This window comes from Pipra filicauda, unplaced genomic scaffold (assembly GCF_003945595.2).
Source record: "Pipra filicauda isolate LSUMZ 115617 unplaced genomic scaffold, ASM394559v2 scaffold28_size6257848_pilon, whole genome shotgun sequence".
In the NCBI taxonomy this organism is placed as follows: domain Eukaryota; kingdom Metazoa; phylum Chordata; class Aves; order Passeriformes; family Pipridae; genus Pipra; species Pipra filicauda.
In genome coordinates, this window is record NW_024104409.1 from 2,645,742 (window position 1) to 2,672,144 (window position 26,403).

Genomic DNA, 26,403 nt, shown 5'->3' on the forward strand with positions numbered 1-26,403 from the left:
CTTCCTCACCCCCGGACGTGACGCGTTTAGCGGCGGCCGCCGGAGTGGCCCCACGTGGTGGCGGGAGCGGAGCGCGGGGCAGGGGCCGCATTCGAGCTGCCGCTCCGGCCCGGCATGAACCCCTTCGCCTGGTACCCGCCGCCCCCGCCGGGGCTCCCTCCACCAGGGATGCCCCCACCCTTCTTCTGCCCGCCGCCCTCCTGGGAGCCGAGCTTCTGGGCTGCCCCCGGGCCCTTCCCGCCGCCCGGGCGATACCCGCCTCCCGACAGCTTCCCGCCCAGCACCTACACGGCCGCCGACACCTACTCGCAGGCCGCCGACAGCTACTCAGAGCCCGCCGAGAACTACCCGCCCGCTGGGAGCTACTCGCAACCTGCCCAGAGCGCCCCGCCCGCCGAGGACTACTCGCAGCCCAAGAGCTATCCTCCTGCCAGGAGCTATTCGCAGCCTGCCGAGAGCTGCCCTCCCACCGACAGCTATTCCCAGCCTGACAAGAGCTACTCGCAGGCTGGGAATTACCCAAAGCCCGAAGGGTACTCGCAGGCTGAGGGCTACTGCCAACCCACCGAGAGCTACCCGCCTGCTCAGAACTACCCACAGCCTGAGCGGTACCCGCCTGCCGAGAGCTACTCACAGCCCAAGAGCTACCTGCCCCCTAATAACTACACATCCCCCGCTGCCTGGCACCCACCGGCCTTTGGAGTGCGACCGCAGGGCCCGCATGCAGGTGAGGGACGTGGGAGAAGTCCTCCCGTGGGCCTCTGGACTCCTTCCCATCCTGCATAGGCAGGAGCCTGGGGCTGTCCTGAAGCCTTGGGGGGTGGAGGACCCTCCAAGCATGCTAGTCATGCAACCCTCTCTCGTCTCTTCCCTCTCTCTTCTATTGTCTCTAGACCCTTCAGTGGGCCCACCGAGGTAGTAGGAGGGAGGAGGGACGTTTTACCAGCTGTATGTATAAATGGCTCTTTTTTTTTTCCCTGTTCCAAAGGTGGAAATGGTAATTTCTCCCAGAAATGGCAAGGCAAGCAAGTCTCTGCATTTGGTAAACGTCCAGAAGAAAATAATAAGCCAAAGGTACGAGTTGGGGTCCCCAGCACAAGAGAGAAGTGGACCTGTTGGAGCGGATCCAGGGGAACGCCACAAAAATGATCAGGGGGCTGGAGCACCTGTCCTATGAAGACAAGTGGAGAATTGGGATTGTTCAGCCTGGAGAAGAGAAGGGTCCAGGCAGACGTTATAGCAGCCTTTCAGTATTTCAAGGGGATTTACAAGAAAGATGGGAACAGACTTTGTAGTAGGACCTGTAGCGATAGAACACAGAGTAATGGTTTTAAACTGAAACAGAGTAGTTTTAGATTTGATGTAAGGAAGACTTTTTTTACCGTGAAGGGGATGGGAGGCTAGCACAGATTGTGCAGAGAAGTTGTGGATGCCCTATCCCTGGAAGTGTTCAAGGCCAAGTTGGATGGGGCTTTGAGCAGCCTGATCTGGTGGAAGATTGCCCCTGCCTATGTCAGGGGGGTCGGAACCAGACAATCTTTGAAGATCCCTTCCAACCCAAGCCATTTTGTCAGTCTGTGACGGTGACAATGTTGGGGGTCTTGCCCCATGGTGCTATAGAGATCCCATACTCTTGTCTAATATGCCAGCCCTTACATATGACAGTGTGTAAATATTGAGCCTCTTGAAAGATACATTTCAAGCAAATTCTAACACAGAGTTAGAAACGCCCTTACTGTGGTGATGCCTGAGTGCCTAAATTACATTAATGCTCTGTGATATTGTAAAGACCACACAACCAGATGACACTGATGTGTGTAGTGGGAGAAGGAAAAATCTGTGCTACCCTCTGAACTAGTACATGTCATGTGGGGACAGTCATAGTCTGTCTTGATAGGGAAGAGACTCAGAGCTGTAGCCTAGTTTGCCTCACAGCCCTCAGTAAGTCTGTGCTAGCCTGGTGCATTTGCAGAAGTACTTGATTGAAAGGTGGTAGTGGAAGAGATGAGTGCAGCGCACTTTGTTTAGGAGATAAGTGATTTGAACTTAACTTTCACATTATGTTAGCTTATCTTTGAAACTTTTGAAATATGTAACTGATGGCTTTATTAACAAAAATATTCACGATAGTGCTTTGCAACTAGTTAAAAATAGAAGTATCTTGTAACTGCAATCTTGAGATTATTTCTTTTTTTTTCTCCAGACTAAAAAGAAAAAAGAACCAGTTTTCTCTCATTATTGTGATACCTGTGACCGTGGCTATCAAAACCAGGAGAAGTATGATGAACATATGTCACAGCATAAACAGGTTGAAGAGTTTGGCTTCTTTCATTCACATTTTGATTTTAAACCTTCTGCCTGATAAGTAGTTAGCTGTAGTCACTCTGTGAATGGAGGACTTAGCAAAGAGATTCCAGAGCTGTGTGAAGTAGTAGTGGAGGACTTTTTTCTGAATGCTGTGTGTAAGGGAGGTTTTAGTTGTATTTTTGGTTTTATTACTGAAGTATTTTTAAATGTTTTCTTCTGAAGTATTGCTAAGTGATAGGAATTAATTCATTGATATCAGTATAGCATGTACAATTTTTGTGTGGAAAACATTTTATCGCAAAGATTTAACATTTAACTTTATCGCAAAGAAGTATCAAAATTTGAAATTGGAGTGTCTTGCAAATTTTTCCCTTAGGTAAACTTCACATTATCTCCAGTTATCAGATACATTGGCTGCACTGGTTATTCTAAAATCAGATTATATTTAAAAGTATGTTATCCCTTGTTACTGTTTTTACGGTTGCCTTTGTCTGGAACCTGAGTAGCTTAAACATTCTATATAATAAACCGTGCAGGTTATCTGTCACTGAGCTTGTTTAAAGTGTGCTCAAATGCTTGTTCATAGTCTGTGTAATTTGGTGTGTTTTAAGTTCACCCTCTTATCTTGCAGTGCACAGAAGAAGGTTGCAATTTCAGTGCACATGAGAAGATAGTTCAGATACACTGGAAAAATGTAGGTATCCCTCTGGGTCCAAAACATGAGTCTATGCCATCTTTACCATAGTTCCTTTTCTCATTCTTCAGTGGTTTCTTTTCATTCATCTGGAAAGAAAATATATCACCTCTGAGTAGAATGTGTTTTAAGGCAAGCGAATGAAAATATGTTGAAAACTACGTGGGTTTTTTTTTAATGGATTAATTTTGTCATCGCTGTGTGCAGTGTCACCACTTTTGGAGGTGAAAACAGTGTGATACTGCTATAGCTGACATAATGATGCCTTTTTTTTTCCTTTTTCCTGTTTTTTTCCTTCCCCTTTTAAACACCATTGAATACTTCTTCCTTAGGCACACGCACCGGGTGCTAAAAGAATAAAATTAGATAGTCCAGAAGAGATCGCTAGATGGAGAGAAGAAAGAAAAAGGTAAGACTTGTGACCTATGAATTTGTTTTACTGGATTTTCTCCATGCGATCATTAGATGACAGATGAAGGGCAATAGCAGGATGTACTTGCTGCTGCTGTGCTGTTCCACTGACCCTGCAAAACTGCAGTAGTAATCTGTGTCAGAATGCCTTAGGCAGGAGAGTGTGAGCTGCAGAGACTATAATAATTTGTAGTATTATAATAGAAGGCCAAATATCAGCTGAGAAGAGGTAGCTTTCCCAGATGTTTGATCTGGTACCCCAGGTTAGGTGAATGTCTTATTCCTCTTAGCCTGATCACTGATCACATTTTAAGTCAAAATGTGTGTTTATGTGGTGTTTTTCTAATAGTTAAAAAATCTGGAACTGTTGTACAGACTATAATTGTAATCTGTCCTGCTGTGTGCAGATTTCCACAGCTTAAGTTGTCCCAGTAGATTGCAACAGGGAGTTTTCCTAATTTTTGAGGACTTTCTGCATTGCTTGACGCTTTTCTACTGAAAGAGAACAGCATCAATGAATGATATTGTCTCAGGTAGTGTAATTTACATTGTATATAGGGTGCAAGGTAAAGTTCTTCTGTTTGCAGTATTTCTTGTAATTTCTCATTCTTAGATGTAAAAGCTTATAACTTTTTTCTGTTGAGCAGGACTGAAGTGTTTAAAAATTCATACTGTACTTCCATAGACCTTATCTCACAGATTTTTTTTTCCTCAGAACTGAACAAATTAAAATCTGCCCTTTTCCATCAGGTGAAAGATACTGTAGGCCTTCCTCACTTCTGTTCCTGATTTAGAATATAGTCTTGCAAGTGATCAGTGCACGAGTTTTGTTTCTCTGAGCAGGAGTCCTATATGCAGAGTAGGTTGTCATACAAATTTAATTTCTAGATCAGTGGTGATGAGCTAGGGCAGGTTTAGTGTTAGGTTAGTTTTCATTCCAGGGTTTCCTTTTATTCAAAAGACGTGAGGGCTTGGTTTTTATTTGCTTTCAGTCTGCATATTGCTGTCGTGTTTTTCAGGAACCTACATCTAATTTTCTAATAGTAGCTCCAAGGAAAAAGGTCAGTACTCATGTACAGTTTTTGAGTGAGTCTTTGCTACTCATCTTCAACTTTTGATACATTTTTTTGTTTTGTGAGGTGTTCAGGAGAGTTCCTGTCTAGTGGTTGATTCTAAGGTTTAAGTGTGATGTTTAAGGTGTATATGTCAGTATGTGCTCTACTGTTTACTAGAGCATTAGCAAAGTGGGAATTGAGTGTACAATCGTGATTGAGATACTGTTTATGTAGAGAGGGGGTGCTGTGAGTCGCAGCAGCCTTTATCTACAGTTAATTATAAGGGTGATGCTCTGCTTGAGATGGTTTTGCTGAGGTTCTAAAGAATCTCATGGTAGGTACTGTTGCTTTTTTATAAATTAATATAATTTGGCTGTGATACAATGTTGCTGAAAGCCTTTGCTTGCAGCACCGCAGTAAAATCAAAGGAAATAAAGTCCTGTGGTCACAACCACCAACCGAAAAAGGCGAAATGGGATTAGGACTGTCTAAGCCAAACCACTAGATGGAGTAGTGCTGTGCCTTATTTTGGTACTTCAAGCCTTCTGTGGGCATCTTATTTAGCCGTGACGGATGGGTATAGAATGACTACCTGGGTGGCTTTTGTTACTCTTTGTACAGCAAGGAAGCTCTACGAGCATCCTTCCTTTTTTAATTAAAAAAAAGGGGGGATGGGGACAGGCAGAGAGAGAAAGCCATCTGGAACTTTTGTGAAGCTTTAATTGGGTCGCCAGCAAAGCATCAGTTTAGTACTGAAGGTTTGTTGTTGACGTGCAGTAAACATTGCATTGTACACAAAAAAAAGGACACCAGAGGGAGTCTGAGCTATTAAGCAGTCTTGGCTTATGGTGACAGGAAAAAATCTTTTTCTTTTTAGAAGCCCCAGTCAGAGCTAAGAATGAATCTTTTTAGGTCATTAGTAGTTTGTTTCTAATTAAGTTGCAGTGATTTAACATGTGTGTTTCCATGTTGCGTCCTGTCTTGCTTGTTCTTTTGGTCATTGTAAATAATTATAGAGTTGAGATTTTTCTTCTTAGTTAGCTGCTGTGTTGCTCAGTTGTGTATCCTGCTTAAAATCTTCTAGATAGAGCCTGTGTTTAAAGTGCAGCCTTACTCGTGTAGCGGAAGGAGAAGAGATGGTAAGGAGTATCTCTCAATGAAATATACTGGGCTGGAATGCTGTTTCCCTGTTGAACCTGCTGAGCCAAGCAATCTAATTAAGCAAACAGCAATAGAGATAAAGTTCCATGGGATCTTAGGGTTTCCCTGTGTTTTGCAGACAGATGGTTGCGAAGTCTGACATCAACTTTTCTTGTTTTGATTTGTCCTGTCCTTTACAAATGTTGAGAAATGTGCTGTTTTCAGCAAATTTTTTCTTAAACGTGAGCTTAAAGGGAATTATCTGCAGTACATTTCCTTAATGTGTCAGAATGGGATAGTGCTGCCTTCCCTTCTTCCCAAGTGAGATCTGGGTCTGCTAGCCCATCTGTTTCTCACCAACTCTTCTTGAGCAAAGGTTATTAGTAAGAATGTGGCAAGGCTGCTCTAGTGTTACAGCAAATCATTAAATGTGCTGTTGCTTAGGTTTTAATACAACACTGGAAGATTTTCGTCATCTTGTGTGTTGCTTGTAAATTCTCCCCCTCCTCCCCCGCTTTCTTTAATCTGTTGGGGTTGGTTTGTTCCGATAGGGATTGTCTGCTGTATTTCCTTGCAATATATCTCATAGGCTGAGCATGTGCTTAATGAATGAAGTCCAGTACCATTAACCACATCACTTTTAATTAATTTGTGGTTCTCTAGTTGAATAATGATAATTCTAGAGTAGCTTGGAATCCTTCCTGGTGTTGCATTCATAGTAGTTAAATATGTAATATGAAGAATAATTTCTTAGCACCTGGTAAATTAGAGAAGGCAAAGCAAAGTAGAAGGAATGTGTCAGTAGATCAAGGTAAGCATAGATACAATAAAGTTTACTCTGATCTGCAGGGATGGATTAGCAATCTGTCTCAGCTAACATGGTAAAATCCGATGTGGGACAGTTAAACCAAGATTTTTTCAACTTTCTATTGGGTCTCTTTGTTTCCTTTGGGCTATCCATGTCCCCTTTGCTATCCATGTCCCCCTTTGGTTGTGTGTATGCAATTAAGATCAGCTCAGATTATTGAGGCATTTTGGTCACAGTGCTGTTCCTATTAAGTTAAACTTGTGTAACTCTTGACTAAGAAATTCATTGTGTAAACTGCTATAGAAACAGGTCTCTTTTCTGTTAGACATTGGCAAAGCTCTGTTTTTTCACTACTTGCTAAGAGCTAGTTTACTCTGATGTTTATGTGAGCAAGATAGAGTACACTGGTCTATAAAAAGAATGTATGGCTCTGGCTAGTGCACTCACTTATTGAAATAAAAAATCTATTCACTAAAACACATTAGTGATTCAATGTCACCATTCCCTGTCTCTGGAAGCTTAGGGTAACCTTTACCTGCATGTCTCACTTTGTTGATATATATCTAATATACTCAGCTTGAAAACCAGTTTTCTGGTGTTATCTTGACAATTTTTGCTGAAAAACTTCCAATTTGGATTATAGAAGTGTCTATGGTTGGAAACTGCAGCTGCTCTGAAATAGGGCTGACCTCTCAGGCAGTTCTGGTTTCATGAAATCTGCTGTGCCAGACCATCACTTCCTGGTTTAACTCTCTTTTACAGTAAGTTGCTTAGGTTTGTAAAGCCTTTGTGGGGACTGATGAAGCTGTTTGTACTCAAGCTCTGACAAGCTGTTTGCAGGACATAAGCGCTGGGCTAGTTTTTCTACTTCGGTCATGTTTGTAGGTAGCATTTTAAGAACCTTATTTCGTTAGGGAAGGAGGAGGGCATGCCATCTTCGAAGAGTTCAAACCCTAGTCAGCTCACTGTGTTTAAACACATGGCCTTTTATGTGGAGAGATTCAGTCAATATAGGTTCTTCCTTCTGCATTGTCACACCTATGTTCAGAAGCAGTCTTCCTAAATTTAGCCTTCCAGAATAAAAATTCTCTATATAAAAAGATTAAATTCCTCTCTTTTTGATTTTTGATCTCACTTGAGTACTTTGTGGCTGTCCTTTAGATTGTGAAGTTTACAAAGTCTACCATAAACCTTTACCTCAAGACCATAATGTTTCCATTGTAGGCATCTGCCTTCACATAGGGTCCAGTTGAATTTCCCTGCCTCCATGAGTAGATCTAGCCAATGCTAGGAGGTACACAGACCTCTTTGTACGGGAGCTGCAGTACCTGATGAGTTCTGGAATTGCACTGGGGCTGGTACGTTGGAGTGGGTGGGTAACTTTGGTCTAGGCCTCTTTGGACTATTTGATCTTTGCAAGGTCAACTGGAGTTGACTTGGCCCACTAGGTCCCACTATGACCCACTGGTGGGCTTAACCCAGCCTTGTAACACAGAACACCTGGGGAGGAGTAAACCCAGTCTACCACAGGCCTCGGCTGATGACCTGCGGATTCGAATGTCTAGAGCTTACTGCCCACCAAGTCCTTAGATGGAAGAATAAAGTCGCTCATTGTGAATGAAATTAAATATTGCATGTGTGCTCTCACAATAGGTACATTTTCTGCACGAGTGAGTAAAAAGAGTTGGAGAAAATAAACAGAGCCACCACAGGTGCCTTCAGATGTGTTCCTGCGGGTGTACTTGGACTTGCGACTTGAGCTCTCGCCAGCTGTTAGTTACTGCCTGTGTCAACTGGAAGGGTGGTTTGGGAGAAATCTGTCGATCTTGGCAATGAATCGCACTGAAAGCCTTCATGCAGTCCATAACGGTGGCTTGGTGGAGGGAGTGGTAACTCATAGGAATGAAAGTGGGAGGCATTCGTGTCTCAAATCATGTTGCAAGAGCATGTCTGAATATGTCCTTAATCAGCATAAGTACTGGAGCACTTTGAAGACTCCTTTGTTCTAGGATTTAGGGTCTTCCCTTATATTTGAAAAAAACCCAGTTTTTATGACAAGCTTGGGGGTTTTTTGAGCACAACTACTTATTTTATAACTCACTCTTCTCCTGCGAGCCTTTATATGTGTGAAGGAAAGCACCTTATTCCAAAACTGTGGAGAGGTGCCAAGCACAGAAGTCTTTGTCAATGCGAAGCTCTTGAGATTAAAGAGTTCACTGCATATTTGTTGTGTACTGCGAGTGTTATAACAGGGATGAACAAATGTAACTAACAGGGAAGAGCAGAGATAAAGCATCACATCCCTGTGCTCACTGGAGCTGTATGGCGGATTTCTGGGAGAAATCCAATGAAAATAGATGTTGACAGCTCTTGTTCAAATCCTCTTCAAGGAGACAAGTTCTGTAGTGTGTTTAGGTTTGTCTCATAGAAAATGCTTCTCTTTTTCCCTTGGTATGTGGTTGAAGCTGTCTTGAATCAATGTGACACTTAACATTCATGCTGTAAAATGGGGAAAATGCATGTGATATGATTAAATATTTAAAGAAAGATATGTGTCTTTTTTGATAGCTATTGAGAAGCTGTTCTGAGTTTCTCTTTACTCCATTTTAATAGACATCAAATATTTATACTTTGTGTTTCCATCCAGAAGCTGGGGGACTATGTGCATGTGTTTCTCATTTACCATCTTTATCTCAAAGCACTGAGATTTAGCTAACGAATGTTTACAGAGCAACTACTGTAGCCATTTTTGGGCTTTGGTGGTAAAAAGCCTGCTCTATGGTCTTTGCATGTTAAAGCCAGTGTGGCATTTTTCTGTAGGAAAGGATTTTAAGGGAGGTGGGGAACGGAAGAGAGGGATGTTTTGGGAGATGGTTATAACAGTAGATTTCCTTTGATCTGCATGACTTAGCAATTTTTCTTGAAGCTGGAATTAAAAAGAGGCAGTAATTTTGGTGAACTAGAGGTCAGTGTGCAGCCACGATGCTGAATATTGCTTGAGAGGAAACTCGTGTGCTTTTCCCAAACTGTCACATTAAAGGAAACTTGTGCACCCAGAAGCTGTTCCTATAACTTTTTTTTTTTTTTAATATTACAAGAACTTGGCAGTTAGTTTGCTAAAAGCATGTTGTGCCTTTTAGTGTCATTCAAATAATCCAGTTGAAGCTCTGTAAAAATAAAATTGGAGGACCAAATGATGCTGTTATGTACTGGAACAAGCAGAGAGTCAATGACTGTAATCAAACTGTTTGTAGCTTGTTTGATGGGTTGGTAAATTCTAAGCATGATAATTTTGTTTTTTCTTTTTTAATCTGGATGTGTAAACATAAATGCACTTGGGTTTCTTTTCCCCACCGGTACCTTTTTAAGAGAGGAACAGTCTGTTAAAGTTCCATTAAAGGTTTAAAAAGTTTATATATATGTTTATAGAGGAAGCTGGTTTGGTAAAGGGGGAATTGAGAAAGTACAGTGAATCCTTTAAAAGCCAGTGAAATTTTTTTTTTCTTCTAGGAATTTTCCTACATTGGCCAATATTGAAAAGAAGAAGGCGATGCAGGCGCAGAAGGAGGAAAGGGGAGAAGTGCTGACTACGCAACAGTTTGGGTAAGTGTTTTGAACCAAGCTTGTTGCTTTCCTCCTTCACAAGTGCGCTCTCTTACTGTGGTCTCCCAGAATTTACTGCTCCCACTGTATACACAATCTAGCTGCCCTTTAACAGAGGACAAGTCATGTGACAAACTGCAGATGTAATATTCTTTTGTTTACTTCATGGTGCTTCAAAGTCCACTTCAGTTAAATGAAACAATAACTGTATTAAAAATCTGATAGTCTTGCTTAATTCTGTACTCAGGCTTATTTGAGAAAACCACATTCTAGTGGCCATTCATTAGATCAGCATAACCTTGGTCTCTGAAGTAGTAGTAATGGGGACAAAATTCATGCAGCATAATAAATCCACGTGGTCTAATCCTTTAATGCCTGAAAATGGCCAGGAGAAATTTTATGGGCAGATTTGGCTTCTTAATCTCTCCTTTCAATAATCAAGTGAAAAGGGGAGAAAGATTTAACTTTATTTTCATAAAGTTTTCATTATTAATTAAGTAGTGCTGCTTCTTTCTTCTTATCTGTCTGCTACCATTGTTCTCGTCATGGATTTTTATCCATTCTCTCCCTTATAAATTAATTTCCAGTATGGTTTTGTTCTTTTCTCTTCCCTCAGTATCATTCTTAGGTGGAACCAACTAGCTTCATTAGCTCTCATTTAGTACCTGTGGGAAGATTTTTTTTTAAAAAAAGTGTTATAATGAGCCACATTCCTAAAATATCACTTGTTTAAACTAGAATGACTGTGCTGAAAGGCAGGAGCAGACTCAGTCCTAAGGGGCTCTTGCTAAGTGCCATTTGCTGCTGCATGGAAGTGAAGCTGGGGCTTGCCTAGGTTTTTCTTTTTTTATGGGTGATGGTGCCAAACAAAACAAAACTTGCACCGTGGTAAAGTGGTTGAAGTAGTGCAGAACAAGAAGCTAGTTTAATTTGTTAAATGTTGACAGTGCAAATTACCTTGGTGCAGCATGGACTTCAGAAGATCCAACACTTACCTGCCCCCTCCAACCTTTCATAACTTTGGAAGGAAAGACTTACAGAAGACTGAAGTAAAACTTCTTCAAAGAATATAAAGTTGCAGAAGTGCTTTGGACCCAGGAAACCAAACCTAGGCCTTGAGACTAAAGCTGCAAACATATATAATATTATGTTTGGAGATTCTTATGAGCAAAGATGAGTTTTCCTTGTCACAGTAACAAACTGTTTGATGTCTGCAGGTTTATTTGCTAACTCCTGTGGCTCTGAGTCAGATGCATTATGTAGTCTTAAATGTCTGTCAGCAATTCCATGCTATTACATTTACTAGTAGCATTATATCGGGAAAATTGTTTGGAAAAAAAAAAGCCCTCAAAATTATAGGTTGTTTGCTTTCACTTAGTGACCTTTTACTCTGGTTGATTCTAGAAATCTCCTCTTTTTTTCCCCTCCCTCCCCTGAGCTGCTAGCAGTATAGACTTGATGAACTGTCCATTTCTGCTGTGTATATCAACAGTAAAGATTCTGGAATTGGTGCTTATCTGGCAAATTTACTGATGCACAAGGCAATAAACAGAATACAGCTTGTTCTGTGCAAGCTGTACTATTAAAGCAAATGGCTAAGTAAGATTTAGAAAAGATTAGATGCTTAACACTTCTGTGGCACTTTCCATTTGTGGTTCTCTGAAGTGCTTTACAACCGCTAATTCTCAGTATCCTTGTGTGTAAGATCAGAGATGCAGAAGGACCACTTTGAAAGTCTGTCTGTTGTCTTGCAACAGCAGAGTAATAGCGCATGGCTCTCTGTCCCCTCTGAATGGGAAGCGAAGAACAGTATGTCTTTCATGAGCGAATGGTAGAAGACAGATGCCAGGCTGATGTTTGTGACTGTGGGGTTTCTTTCTAGGTGTTTGAGGCCCCAGGGAACTTTAAACAACTAGAAATGTTGTTTTTAATCCTTGGTCAAGGACAACACTTATATTTGCTCAATATCTTTTAGGTTATACAACAGCATGCTGAATTTAGAGCCTGGTTGTACAAATTCAGAAATGCAGTTTTCTCTCTAGAAGGAGTTGATTATGGGAGCTAATATTAGCCATCTTTTGTGGATGAGAGACTGATGCACAGGAAGGCAGTGGCTTGCTACTTGTGCCACGGGAGCACTGTACTGTGGTGGGTGACACTATCAGGGCTGAGCAATCAGTGGTAGATGCTGTCGTGAAATGACTGGAGAGTGAAAATAAATAGGTTTTGGTGTGATATAAAGTCATATTGACTGCTATGACAGGCCGTGTTCTCTTCTCAAGAAGGACTTAATTGATTTGGAAAAGCATAGAAGTGAGCAATGCTGGTAATGGGAACATTTCTGTACAAGCAAAGTAGTGGATGGCTTGGAAGGGCTGTATGATGGAGGCCTAGAAAAATTGCATAGGTGAAAGATGTGAATGAAGTGTGGTTATACACTGTTTCTTGTAACTCAGTAAGGATGGGGGTACCAAATGACTGTTTTAGATGTCAGAATGAAGACAAACCAAAAGAAGTCCTTTGTCAATACAGCATCCCACAGCATGAGGCGCATGGTTGACTAGGGATAATAGGACCTCTGCCATGCTGCAGGTCAGGCTAAGGCAAGTAGTACTGGTCAGAATGAACCATGGGGCTCATTCAGGAAAGTAGATCTTGTGTTTTTTGCTGTTGTAATGTAGTGATATTACTTCCAATGTTGTTTTGGTGAATTAAGTTTCTGTTGCTTGAAAATAACTGTTTTCAGGAAATTTAGGTTGTCTTTTCTATCTTCGTCACGCTTGTTCTTGTATCTACAGACTTTGACTAGAGTTTAACAAAGTCAAAAAATGTCTTTGTTAAGCTTTCCATGTATCTTCCTATAAACATGTTTTGTGTTTATAGGATAACCTGGAAGATTATGAAACCACGGAAGATAAGTGGAACCAGCATGCTGTGCTTTTCCTATATTTTAGGACCTGTTCCTTTGTTTCAGGTTTTTTAAAAATTCCTTACCTTGATAGACATTTCTTTTATTCCTTTTTCTTGGAATGGAAAAGATGAATGGCATATCAGTTGCAGGCAAGAGTAGATAATCTTGCAGCTGATGGTGTCAGATGGCTGAAAGGATTTGCTGCAGCAAGATGCTTCTCTGAGCTGTAACCAGAAAAAGGAGACTTCAGCAGTGGAAGTATGCTTAGAGTAGATGCTTTCTTTTTCGTTTCATGTTCCTACTGTTTTGAATTACTTAAATGCTTAAGTCAGTGGAATACTTGTCGTCTTTGTTCTCTGAAATGAAAACACCACTGCAGATGATCAAGGAACTTTCTTAGCCCATGTACCCTTAGCCTTGTTAAAAACTAAAAGTCGCGAACTTCAAACTGTTCATTCAGGTTCCAGCATTGTCACATTACCCAACCAGTGAGATGAGCAGTGACTGCCTGTCTGGTCTGTCACCATATGTTAGCAGAACTGGTGTAAGTCCTGCCGTCATTATGTGTTGCTGAACCTTAAATGTGGGCCTGAGCCATTTGGTTACATCAACTGATTTTATTCTCATAGCTTATCATTTGTATTGAGATTTGTGTTTCTATTCTCCAGCAAAATGAAGGGGATGTGGAAACCTCCAGAAAATGGAGAGGCTCATGGGCATCAAGGAAGACACAGGAGAAGACAATGGCGCCCTTTCTGGAAGAAATTTAGGAAAAATGGTAGGGATTATCATGTACATAGAACTCAAAATGAAGCTAATGGACCAGAAAACAGCACGTATGAAAAGGAACATGAAAAGCAAGAGACTTTGGTGGGTCAAGCATATGAGAAGGACGTGGACCCTCTCAGTCTTCTGGCAAATGGTGAAGTTGGTAAGATGAAGGAACTTGGAGAACTTTTATTTTAAATAGTTGTTTTAAGTTTAAATGCTAAAACTTTTACTTGCTAGTCGCCGTTTTGGAAGTCTGACATAAAGTTTGTGTGCAACATTACACATTCTGTTGTAAATACCGTATAATAGTGTAAAAGACATACACCAACTTAAGTTGCTAAACTAACATGTAAAATAAGAAAATATTTAGAAAGCTAGAAGAAGAATAAAGCTTCAGCAGTCAAATTATTTTTTAAAGACTATTAAATATTCCTTTGTGGTTTTGAAAATAACAGTATTTAGAATGTGAAAGCAAATAGATTTCCTTGTATGAGTTAAATTAATTACTTAAAATGTCAGTATTTTTCTTATAATTCTGTTCTTTGTCGTATAATTACTCTTGATATTCTCCATATGTGTGTTCTCTGAAGTATTGCTGCTTAGTTTTTGGGAGGTTTTTTTGGTGAGCATGTCTTGTTTCCACATGCTGGCAGCAACATAAATTCTTCAGATATAATTATTTATAATATAATCAGCAGTGGTGCAGTACTCTTAGAATATGGCCTGTAAGCTGACTTATAGTCTAGCTATTTTTAGCAACAAGTGTAGAATACATCCCCTGGAAAGATGTTTGCTGAGTTTTTCCTCTTGAAAACATAATCTTCAGTTAGTGGGAAAAAGAACTCAGCATCCCCATGCAAATTGTTTATTGCACTAATCTCTGCATGTTGGGAAACTTAAGTATGCTTAAATATATCTGTATTTCCCCGCAGCATCTGTGTTTTACTTAATGATAAAAGGTCTAATTATACCAAAGTACAACTAGTAACTTCTGTTACTATAGGCAGAAAAGGAATGTAGTACTTGCTTATTATACATTATTAAACCCGGTTTGCAGCTTTTTAGACTACTGAGAAATGTAGCCAGAACAGATAATAAAAACTGCAATATAACTAAGTAGAATTTTTAAAAAAAATAATACAACTGAAATCCATGATTTTACTGTAAAGGCACATTTTTCTGGTGCAGCCGGTCATGCCTATCTCGTATTGGCCTTTTTAGCCACCAGCGCGCTTGCGACAAACGTGGGTAGAGCCCTTCCCAAATCTTCGTTCGCGAAGCCCAGCCATGATGAGATGACATTTTTCTGGAGTATTTAAACCTTGTATTTTTTAATTAATGAATTTACTTAAGTTCCGTTTAGTCACTAGTATCTTCAAAGCTAAGGAATTGAGTAGAAGATGAGAAAACAGAATTTTCCTCTTGATTTATAAGGAGAAACAAGGTAAGGTGATGAACCTGTCAGGTGTAAAACTTGGAGGAATCTACTGACTAGAAACAGGCAGTTGTACTCAGTAGTGCACAATGCTTCCTCCAAATATGTTACTCTCAAAGAGAAAATGTAGTCCAGTAAATGTGTTTTCTTAATTTTATAAAAAGGAAAATAAGGGTAAATATTTAAAATTTAACAAAAATAAAAAGAAAAGACATCCAACCACAGTATACACTCAACTTTTTGGACGAGATAGAAGAAAAGCAGCAATGAATCAAAATAAGTGGAAGTAAAAGGTACTTTATAATTGCATAAGTATATGCAGGTGCTATATGTTCTCCATTAGAAAAATGCACTGAATTTGGCATGAGCTGCGAATGTAATTGCAAACTGGCATGATTACTAAATCAGAGAGAATTGACCTTTCTCAAAAAGTAAAAAGAAGCAGGTAAGTAGTTTAGATAAATTACCTGAGTATTTAACAAAAAGTTGTTTTACCAATCATGAGTCCCAATTAATCAAATTGCCAATTTCTAATGTTATATTAAAAGAGAGAAATTTGTGATTTCAAAATAATGATCTCAGAACTGTTAATTTCAGTAAAATCTTCTTAGAAGTGTGAAGCAGCTTTCCCGCAGGGCAGGCTTAGACATACAGGGGATGGGAAAGGGCACAACTCTTCCTTTGTGAAAATAAGGTTGCAACCAGTCTTTTTCTAGAAGTACCAAGAAGCTAGTTTTTCAAAAGGTTTTTAGTAGTGGGAGGGATGTGTCTGCATATATACATTCATTTAAAAAAAATACAAAATTTGTATGCAGGTGTATTACTAAAAAGGATTTCTTAGTTTTCCTGCTAACTGTGGCAGTGTTTACCTGAGAGTCTTTCCAACATTTTACTTCATATAGATCCTTTGTTTCAAACTAAAGCCATCACAATTTTGCATTTTTATTTTTAGGGATCTTTTTCTTCTAGGCTTCTGTTTTCCTAGTATCCTTAAATTCAGTATTCTTGGTCTGCTTGCCTCTTGTCTTCCTAGTATTCTCTTTTGGGGTGGTTCCAGAGTATAATACTTTGCTTACATGTGCATCCATAATGCTCTGCAGGGATTTAAGCATCAAGTGGTCTGAAGTACTGCTGAAAACAGATTGTCTAATTTGTAGGCTTGGTTCTCAATGTCCCTTATGAACTTTTTTTACTGTCCAAAAATGTCTTTGCTCTTCAATTCTCACTATGAATGATCTGAATTCTTTTTTTTTTTTCTTTTTTAATTCCCCCTGACTGGCTTTTAAAACCTTCTCCACGCCCCTGCATCTGCAGGACTAAATCCAGCAGGACTAAATCCAGGAAGTCTTCAAAACATATTATGAAATCCTCTCTCTCTCTTTACCTACATTTGATAATAAAACCTATAATTATGTTTGGTATGTGAAGAAAGAAGCAGAAAGCTCAAGCTTGTGTTCAGGAGACTTTTTGGTTCAGTAACGTTGCTGGCAGGACTGTAAACCAGCGGAGACACAAGTTTGCCAGCAAATGTCCGAAGAGGGTAGATAAATGTGGGGTTTTTCTCTCAGTCCATGGTGCTGAGCAATGGTACCCAACATCAGGCTTCCTGTGGTGGCAAGACGGGGATTTAGCAGCAAGGGTGGCTGTTGGTATGCAGGATTATTAGGAAAAAATCCTTCTTGCCTTTTCTTTCCCTGCAGAATCCGACAAGGACGAAACAGCTGATGAAGATGGGAGGCTGGGTCTGACAGTTGTTCCCAAGCAGGTGACCTCTGCCCTTAGTGCCTTGTCGGTCAACTATGGCAGCGCATCCGACAGCGAGCCTGAAGGTTCGTGGAAGCACATCCTTGCCCTTTCTACCCTATGTCACACCGCAGTGATGTGGACTTGCGCAAGCAGGACATGCGGGTTTTTTGCTTGCCTTTTATCAGCAGCGTGTCCTGAGTTGGGAGGGGAGGCATAAAATGTCTTTGGTTAGGTTGCATGTCACTGAATTTTCCAAACCTTTTTTCCCCCCTAGTTGGGGAAAAAAAAGCAACCTGTTTTCAGTCTTGCTTCAAATCATATTTGAATAGTCCCAGGAAAAAGCTGTTATGCTCACGCTGTGAACTAATTTCCATGTCCTTAAGGGCTTTTTCCATAGAAGGCTGCTGGGTGTTGCAGTAAGACTACGAACTCTAGTACTTGTATTTTGTGCTTCTCTGACTGTATGCATCAGTGTATGGTGAAGAATTGCTGCTGCTGCTTGTTTTTGCAGATAGTTACTGTGCCTTACTTGCCCAGGATGGCCTACCCAAAGTTAGAGAGCATCTAGCAGGCCATGAGTTGAACTTGGGCATCCTCTGCCCTAATTTTATTATGATTTTCTCAGCAGCCAAATTTGCAGCAAGCTATAATGTGAAGCAGAAGTAATGTACTTCATAAGTTGTAAGAAGGCAGAGGTTCGAAAATCTCATTCAGCTCTTACTCCTTCTATTTTTCTTTTTACATTGCTGAATTTAAATATCTTGTTTTCATTTCTGTGAATGTTTAGAGATTATTCTTTGTATTTAAAAAGAAAACCCCAACTAAATAAACCCCTCCCTTCCTCCAAGTAAACCTTGAACACCTTCACATGAGGTTATGTGAGCAAGAATAGTACTAACGAACTGCCAATGTGTGGGGATATAAGCATGTTAAAGAGGCTTTTGAGTTTGAGATGAAAGTGTGTTCTTTTTCTTTTAAGAAATCCCTGTCAAGACTGCAACAAAAGCTGAGAAGAACCAGGCTGTGCTCAGAAATATGCCTCAAACTACTTATGTTCCTCAGAGTCAAAACCCAAGTCAAAAACGTCCGGAATATGCAGGCACGAAGTTAAGAAGCTCAAATTCAAATGCACGTCCCCCCAGAGGGCCTGATAACTGGGGCAAGAAAACATTACCTCTCCTTCCAAAGCGCCGTCCAACTCTGCTGGAAATGGTAATAGTCTTAGTGCTAAAATAATGCCCCCTGTGCAAGAGTACAACTATTTGTGAGTGGTTCTTTTCTTCCCTGTGGGAAGTTAGAGCAGTCTGTTAGCAGAGGGTCTGTCTTAAAAATAGTGAATGTTTCACTTGGAGAAGGTGTAGATGCTTAAATAGACAAATAGAAATACCCTGGTGTGCATTCAGGTAATGACTGGTGAGCACGAGATGACAGTCATGTGCCTTACATGAGCTGCACAAAGAACGAAACCTTTGTTCCTCTCTCTTCCCTTCCCTGTGGTAGTATCCAGTGGGTTTTGTTTGTGTGTAATCCCATCAGCCTTGTTCTGATCTTCTTCCCTTTGCTCTCAGCTTTGCTATTCAGCTGCCTTCCTCTGGTCAAGGAGTAGACACAATTTTTTTTTCCACATGCAAAGAGACCTTGTTGATAAATATGTTGGTGACTTAAACTACAGAGTGGTGTTGAGCTCCAACCTGCGCGCACAGGGGTTTCTTCTCTGTAGGTGTGTTTAGATCAATCTGAGGAAAGGACACCACTGGCACCTTGAAGAGCAACAGGTTGGTGTCTCAGAAGGGTAAAAAGAGGTTTGTAGGAGTAGCACAAAGCAATCTATTTGGCCACAAACATTGGTGGCTTTCTTTAGAAAGCTCCAACAAAATTTTGGAGCTTTTATTGCATTTATTTCTCAAAACCAGTATGAGATAGGTAGACTGCCTTCTGTAAATAGCAGCATAAAGCTCTCCCATCAAGGGAAAACTTGCTATGGGCAAAACACAGGAGAAAGCAGGGTGGCACTGACATCAGGGCTCTGAAATAGCACAGGATGTTTAGGCAAGAGATACCTGATAAGGTACATCCCAAGCTGCAGATGTGGGAGAAATCCCTTGGTAGTCTTTTTAGCACATAGTACCACCGCTGCCAAGAATTAAAGTTCCTAATGACTGAAAAGGAAGTGTTTGTCCTTTGTGTAGCTCCCTAAGCATGCAGTTGCTGTTATCTCTTGCTCTTCAAAGTTGTTGGTGATCAAAGCAGTGACAACTCTGGAAGAAAGACAGATGAAGTCCCACATGCTGAGAGAAGCTGGCAAAACAAGAAAGCCTGAGCTGAAGCTTGCCAGTGTAGTCCATTTTTAAAGTTGCGTTTTAGTGAGGGCTTTTTGCCCTTTAATGTTGCTCAAAGCTGTTGCTAACGGAAGTGTACTGTGGCTGTGAATTATAGAGGAGTGCCTGAGGCTTGCAGGTAGGCTTCCAGTGTCATCAGAAATGGTCAGTGTGTAAAAACCTTGAGAGGGAGCAAGGCTGAAATTCTACAAAATGCATCCAGATAAAAGGGGGGGTGGTAGGAGAATAGCTGCAGATATCTATTGGCAGTCATTTGCAGTGAGTTGGAGCATTATTAAAATATGTTTATTGTAGCCGTGCAAATAGTAATGTGTATTTAGTCATTCTCTATGCTGACAAAATAAAAAGCTTGTGTAGTATCACTCCACTGATACTCATCCCTACATTAAAAAATAAAATACAAAGATACAGTCTTTGATAGGGTGATGGTGCATCCCATCTGTGCCTTAATTTGTCCATTTGGGAATTCAGCAGTTTCTCCCAGTCAGACAAAGAGAACACTACACTGTCCCTTCTCTACCCTAAAGGACATCTCTTAGTTCAGATGGAAGGTTCCCGAAGGCTCATTTTAGTTGTCAGCTGCTTGTAACACCTCTCAACAGCTAGTCTAAGTAGAAATATGCAGACTTAAAAGTGGCTGGTTAAACACTGTTGAAACTTATAACAACAAAAAAAGCTGCTTTGTGACGTTTCAAGCCAAACTAAGCCAGATCTCCTGCAATGTGTAATACAGCTCTCCTGCAAATGATCAGGAAATTACAGATTTAGCCACTTGCTTCAAATCTTTTGTTTGTTCAGAGTATTAATTCTGACACTTGCAATGACAAAAGTTCCTTCAGCTCCCTGGCTGATAGCTTTTTTTTTTTTTTCCCCCTACAACCAAAATGAACTTCAATGAGGTTAAAGGAGGTGCGGGAGGCCTCTAGCACTTTAAGCTACTAGATTTAGGTTGGTGTATTATAGCCCAAACCAGTTACTGCTGTTTAAATCCACAGTACATCTGGTACCTGATGAAACATGCTCTTTCCTTGTATTTATCTTTTACTCATAGGGGATTTAAATTAAAAATGCATCGGATATTAAATTACAGATACAGTATAACTTAGAAAGTGTAATAGATGCTTATAGACTTGCTAACCTGAAGTACTGGAATACATGGCCTAGTATTATAGTCCATGATACGAGAACATTGTCATCTCAATCTACAGTCAGATAACTGGGAAGGAAATCTCTCGTATTTAAGTATATTCAGTGATGTTCTCTGCCGCCGGAGCACACTGAGATGACAGCTTAATCCAAAGATAACACCATATATGTCAGCTTGTTCTAGCTACCTTATTGTTTCAATGGTGCCAAAAGAACAATGCTTAAACATGTGTACTTTGGGCATGTGACTATTTTTCATCCTCTTTCATCTAGTTGTGGCCATTATGAGCCTCTATCACTAGAGCAAACCAGCCTTCACTGCTCTAACAGCCTGCTTCTGCCCAGAGGGGCAGCTCCCTGCCTACTGCCTCCTCTCTGGGTGCCTGGACCCACCTCTTCTCTGCTGTACTGTGCCCTTTGCTGAGCCTGCTCGGTTTTTGACACACACCCCACTAAAAAAACAGACAGTAGAAAATCCTGGAATACCCCACTACTTGCTGCTAATTGTCAGGTTCGTTTTTTTCTGGCTGCTGAGTTGAACTGGGGCAGTAAGAGGTCTGATCAGCATGTGCTGATTTGAGGGAGGGGATAGCAAGCCTGTAGATGGCCCAGCCCAGCAGGCTGAGTGGTAGTGCTATCAAATGTGCTTGCTGACTCTGCCAAAGCCCGAGTCAGGTGGTGAGAAAGCATCAAAGGAGAGAATACCCGACCTTCTTTTGCTGTGTCTGTATGGCAGTCTCCAGCCCTGTGTGTCCAGGACTTGTGTGTGAGAGCCAACTATTTAAATTCAGAGACGTAGGAAATCACTGAGTAGACCCACACATCTTGTATCAGCTACAGAGCAATAGATCATCTTCTCTTTTTTTTATTTCCAGTTACTGGCCCAGGACATCCGACATGAAAGGAATGTGATTTTGCAGTGCGTTCGATACCTCATCAGAAATAACATGTTTGGACTTCATTTTAAAGCAGAACCACAAGCTGAAACAGCAACTGAACAGTCCTCTACAACTACAATGTCTTCAATGGACAAACTCGATGAATCTAATTGTTCCCGTAGCTCTGACCTTCAGGTAGCAGGAGGACAAGAAGATGCATTATTAATAGCCCAGGATGAGAAAGAACTTATGGATCAGACTTCACAGATGGTTCACCTGGCAGATGAGGACACATGGGAAACCCCATCAATTCAGTGTGAAGGAGCACCGTAGAGGATGTCTGTTGTGGACAGTAAAGCAAAGGCTTACATTTTCTACCCAACTGATGCTTTTTGAAAGACATCAGTATAACAAAAAATCATTAAAGTACACAGTGAGAGCTGTTAAAACCACTTTCCTGATCTGTTCTGCCTAAGGTGGCCATTTCCTTGGAAAAACAGCATCCATGTTCAGCAATTCCATTTCCCTATGGCACAAAGGCAGCAGTGGCACAGAGTATGACCTTCCCTAGAGTAGGTGCAGAAAGCCCCACTTCTGAGCTTCAGAGCTCTGAATGTTTTACCTTCTTATGAAATGTGTGTCAGTCCATCACCAGAGCCAAGTAGTGTTGTGGTAGGAGGGATCTTCACGTGAAGTCATGGCCTGGTGTGTCTGGCCTATCTTGGGTGTCCAGAAGTATTTCAGTGTAGTTTTGAAATGACGATTCAGTGCACATATTTTTTTACTTCAGCTGTTAAAAGATATATCCAGTATAATTCTAATATATCCAGTGTTAAACAAAGAAATTAAATGTAACATATAACTGACCTCTAAAAGTACTGCTTACACCATGCAATCTCTTCCTCTCTGAATTATTTATTAATTGAGCCAAGAAATGGAAATAAGGGTGCAGGCTGCTGCAAGAAGCCTTTTTTACAAAATTAATAATAAATATACTGTAACTGCTTGCATCAGTGCTAGGTTGCTGGTTTACATCAGATACCCAGTATTAAGCCGTAGGCCTTAATTGCTGTTAAAGTTATTGCCTGACAAATCTAACTCTTGAAGCAAATCCTTAATACTAAGTTTAGAAAGCTTACCAAGAGTTACTGGCTTGTCCCTTTTTAATATGCATTGAGAATTTATTAGTTGGCCTTCTGGAAGAATATCTTCCTTGGTACATTGATATGATGCTCCTACAGCACCTAGCAATTGTTTTTTTCGTGGGTTTGTGCGTACAGCCACAGTGTTGTGAGCACTAAAAAAAAAGCATCAGCCAAGGTTTAGAAACAAGCTTAGTCTTTTGATTACATTGTGCATTTGTTTGCCAAAATGCTTCTTGTCGAAGGCAGGTGTTAGTTTGTCACATTGACACCAAAAACATGCCATGAAAATAATCTATTCTCAAAACCTCCACTTCAGAATCTGCTCTTTGTCTTTTAGTCATGGTAATGTTACAGCTAAATGTTGGGAGCTGGTTTTTTTGTTTTTTTTTTTTTTTTTTCTTTGGTAGATGTTTAGCCTTCCATTCCACCATCTAAAATATGGAGACTCACATGAGTTTTTATTGCCTAATAGCTGTATTTTCTTTTCTTTAGTTCCTTAACTTGTGCCACACATCCCATTTGTGGAGTATAGAAAACAAGAAAGAGTTGAAAATTCAGTCCTGCTGCTCTGCTATTTATAGCTACAACTACATATTGTGTTTGTAATGCACTGTCTAAATTTATGGAATTATATAAATATCAACACCCTTGTAAAATTGTGTATCTTGAGAATATATGTGCAGAATAGAAGCAGTGATCATAAACATTTATATTTCCAAGGCAGATGATTCATTCCTCCCATGATGATCTCACGAGCTCTCTCAATCTCACTGACTTGCCTCTGGCTCTTACAGTTCTTACTGCAATGAATATACCAGCAAAGGACCCTCAGCCATGGAGATTTGGCACTTGGGCAGAACCTGATTTTAGTGGAGTGGTACCAGTGCTGTTGAAAGCAGGGGTAACAGCTGCAGGAAAAGAAATAGTTGTCTTAAAATTGCTACTAAATTGCACTTTAAACAATACTGTCCGTATTGAGGTGATGGCAGAGCTTTCTTTGACTGTGCACTCTGACCTTATGTTTAAAAAGACAAAACCTTTACCCTGACTTCTTTATACTATGTCATTACAACTTGAGAATATTAAACTTTCACACAAAACCAAAAACTTTGTCAGACAAAAATCTTTTGAAAGTTTTAATCTAGGACTTGTTGCATACGTGAGGAATTGCTATTTTTCTCATAACAGGCCGTTTCCACCAACTCATACAGCAGACACGTGGAGACATACACTGCAGTGATGTTAAACCCTGAATTGCAGTCTTGGTCTGTGAGTAGGTCTCTGTACCTTCCTCTTCCCTACTTATCTTTTCCTGTTCTTCCAGGCCATGTTCAGACTTCACATGCCCTTTCCTACTAATCAAGAATGTGCTTTCTTAGTACTTTGGTTTCAGCCTTTGTATAGGAAAGCTGCCATAATGACCTTTTCTGGTACTGTCAAATGCCTGCAGGTTTCTCTGGTCCCTGCAGCTTTTCTGTTAAGGGTTAGGAGAGGTGCATTTTGTTCACTCTAATAAAATAGCTGTCTTTGTCTGTGTAAGAAGAGCCTGTTGTTTCTGACATGCTGCAGGAGCCAGTGTCTTTATTAGGCTTTGTGTAGCTTTTAGCTTTCTCATTGTCTTGGTTTGGGGTATGATAGTTTCTTAAGGGTTTTTTTGCAGTATTATTAGGACAAAAAGAATCCTACTGCTCAGTCTTTGTGACTCACTTTAGATAAAAATATTCCAGTGACAACCTTCACACTTCTGAAATTTTATTTTTTATCTTTCTTCTTTTATAACTTAGCTACTGAAAATGTAATTGTGGGTGTCTAGTTTAAATTCAGTACCCTTGGGCTTTGGATTTCTTTTTGTTTGTTTTAAATCCCTCTCACCTACTGAGCTAGAAGAGTTGAGAGAGGGAAGAAAAAAATCAGACTTTACTCAGTTGTGGTGGTGCAGCTTGGGCAATTTAGGCTTGGCTGTGAACAAAATCACTTGTACTACAGCACAGCTGCTCCTGAGAGGGTAAGGGAAACAAATGGTGTGCATTTCTACTCTGTAGGATTTCTTGGTTAGTGAGGGTCTTTGCAACTGATTTTACATGTTGATGTTGCAGTCTTTGCATTGAAAGCACTAGAGATGAGGTAGTTTCGTTAGCCCTGCTTGAAAGGGAGAGAGACGTCCCTGCTGCCAATGCTCTGATTCTCTGTCATAACTGGGTGTCCCTCATATTTCCCCTTGTTCCTGTGACTGCTAATCCAAGTCATATGGTGCAATAATTTTTTTGAATTACAGTCATACAGTCCTAGCAGGTCTTAGATATTTAAAAAATGTTGAGGAACAAATACAGACTCTTTGGGCAGATTGTTCTGTCAAAGGCGGAAACCTGTGCTGGAATACTGTATTCCCTAGGCTGTCTATCTGGCATACTGTGTCATTGTGAGGTTACTCTTGAATGCCTATAAAAGCAAATGCAATTGGAGAAAGTTTCTGAGGACTGGTAGGAAAACAAATAGCAGTTAAGGAGGATCTTGGGACCTATGGGCTCATCAGCTTCACCTTGACCCCGGAGAAGGTGAAACAGATGAGCTTGAAAACCATTTCCAGACATAGTAAATACAATCCTAGAATCATAGAATGGTTTGTCTGGGAAGGGACCTTAAAGATCACCCAGTTCCAACCCCAATGCCATGGGCAGGGACACCTTCCACTAGACGAGGTTGCTCAAAGCCCAGTCCAACCTGGCCTTGAAGACTTCCAGGGATGGGGCGTCTAACAGCTTCTCTGTGCAACCTGTTCTAGTTCTCACCACCCTCACAGTAAAGAATTTCTAATAATCTAACATGGAAGAAAGTGTTTGGGTTTAGTCAGCGTGGCTTGATCAATTGGATGGTCATTTACAGAGAGATTACTTCCTTGATTGCCTGAGGGGGTGCAATAGATATTGCTTATTGTAGATTTAGCAAGGCTTTTTATGCTGTGTCCTATAAAATCCTCATTGGTGAGGCTAGGTAGGTGGATGATGAGGTAGATGGAACACTAGCTGAACTGCGAGGCTCAAAGGGTTTTGATCAGTCACCAGCAGGTTGAAAGAAGTGGTCCTTTCTCTCTGTTCAGCATTGGTAATGTGTATCTGGAGTGCTGGGTTGAGTGCTGGGCTGCCCAGTATGGGAAAGACATGGACATACTGCAAGTCCAGTGCATGGCACAAAGATAATGAAGGGACTGGAGCATCTTTTTTATGGGGAGAAGCTGAGGGAGCCTGCAGAAGAGAAGGCTTGAGGATGGGTACCATGTGGATAGGTAACTGATGGGCAAAGTAAAGAAGATGTAGCCAGGATTTTCTCAGGGGTGTCCATGGATGAGACTTGAGAAAAGCAACACTAACAAAAATACAGGAAATTTCTTTTAAGTATAGGATGAAACATTTTTACTATGAGAGAGGTCAAGCACTGGCACAAAGCTGTGCTTTTGTGCCAGTTAACTTGCCCAGAGAAGTCATGGCATCTCCATCCCTGGGATATTCAAAACCCAGGGTTGCAGCCCTGAGCAGCCTGCTGTGCCAGAACCTGCTGTGAGTGAGAGTTGGGATGGATGATCTCCAGAGGTGCTTGCCAGCGTCAGCAGCACTGGGATTCCGTGGGCTGAAATGGATGTGCTGCTGAAAATTACTTCTTGGTATAGAATACTTACTTTGAAAGCACTGGCCCTAGTGAAATGGCAAGAACAGGCAGACCCCACGGGCTGCCCTGTCTGCAAAAGTTGATGGACTGCATCAAGGATTGAATGGAAAGTCCAAACTCAGCAACCACCAAAACGGGTACAACTCCATGGCCTACGTTTGTCCCTAGTGTTTGCCTTTGTTCAACCTTGGACTTCAGCTCTGTGCATCAAGTTGCAGAGGGGGATGCTATATTCAAAGCTTTAGCTCTCCTTGCAATGCAATTTGAGATGGATGAATGAAAAGTGCTGTGTAAGTGTTGGGCTTTGCTATTACTTGGTGAGGTGAAAAAGAGTTGTGTCGGTCTGGGTAT

The 26,403-nt window shown here is 40.8% G+C and overlaps 1 protein-coding gene across 1 annotated transcript; it reads left to right on the forward strand.

Moving 5' to 3' along the window:
• Positions 1–56: 56 nt before the first annotated feature.
• On the forward strand, positions 57–23,928 carry NUFIP1 (nuclear FMR1 interacting protein 1). The gene is made up of 10 exons (XM_027720345.2): positions 57–727; positions 989–1,074; positions 2,204–2,308; positions 2,939–3,001; positions 3,334–3,410; positions 9,926–10,018; positions 13,598–13,860; positions 16,836–16,964; positions 17,861–18,093; positions 21,242–23,928. The coding sequence occupies exons 1-10, from the start codon at positions 115–117 to the stop codon at positions 21,575–21,577; spliced, it is 1,998 nt and encodes a 665-aa protein (XP_027576146.2). The 5' UTR covers positions 57–114; the 3' UTR covers positions 21,578–23,928.
• Positions 23,929–26,403: the final 2,475 nt, after the last annotated feature.

Bases quoted from the DNA above. Each gene is read 5' to 3' on its own strand.
- NUFIP1 (XM_027720345.2), top strand. From the start codon at position 115: ATGAACCCCTTCGCCTGGTACCCGCCGCCCCCGCCGGGGCTCCCTCCA. The intron at 728-988 runs GTGAGGGACGTG...CCTGTTCCAAAG, and splicing joins ACCGCAGGGCCCGCATGCAG to GTGGAAATGGTAATTTCTCC. The intron at 13,861-16,835 runs GTAAGATGAAGG...CTTTCCCTGCAG, and splicing joins TCTGGCAAATGGTGAAGTTG to AATCCGACAAGGACGAAACA.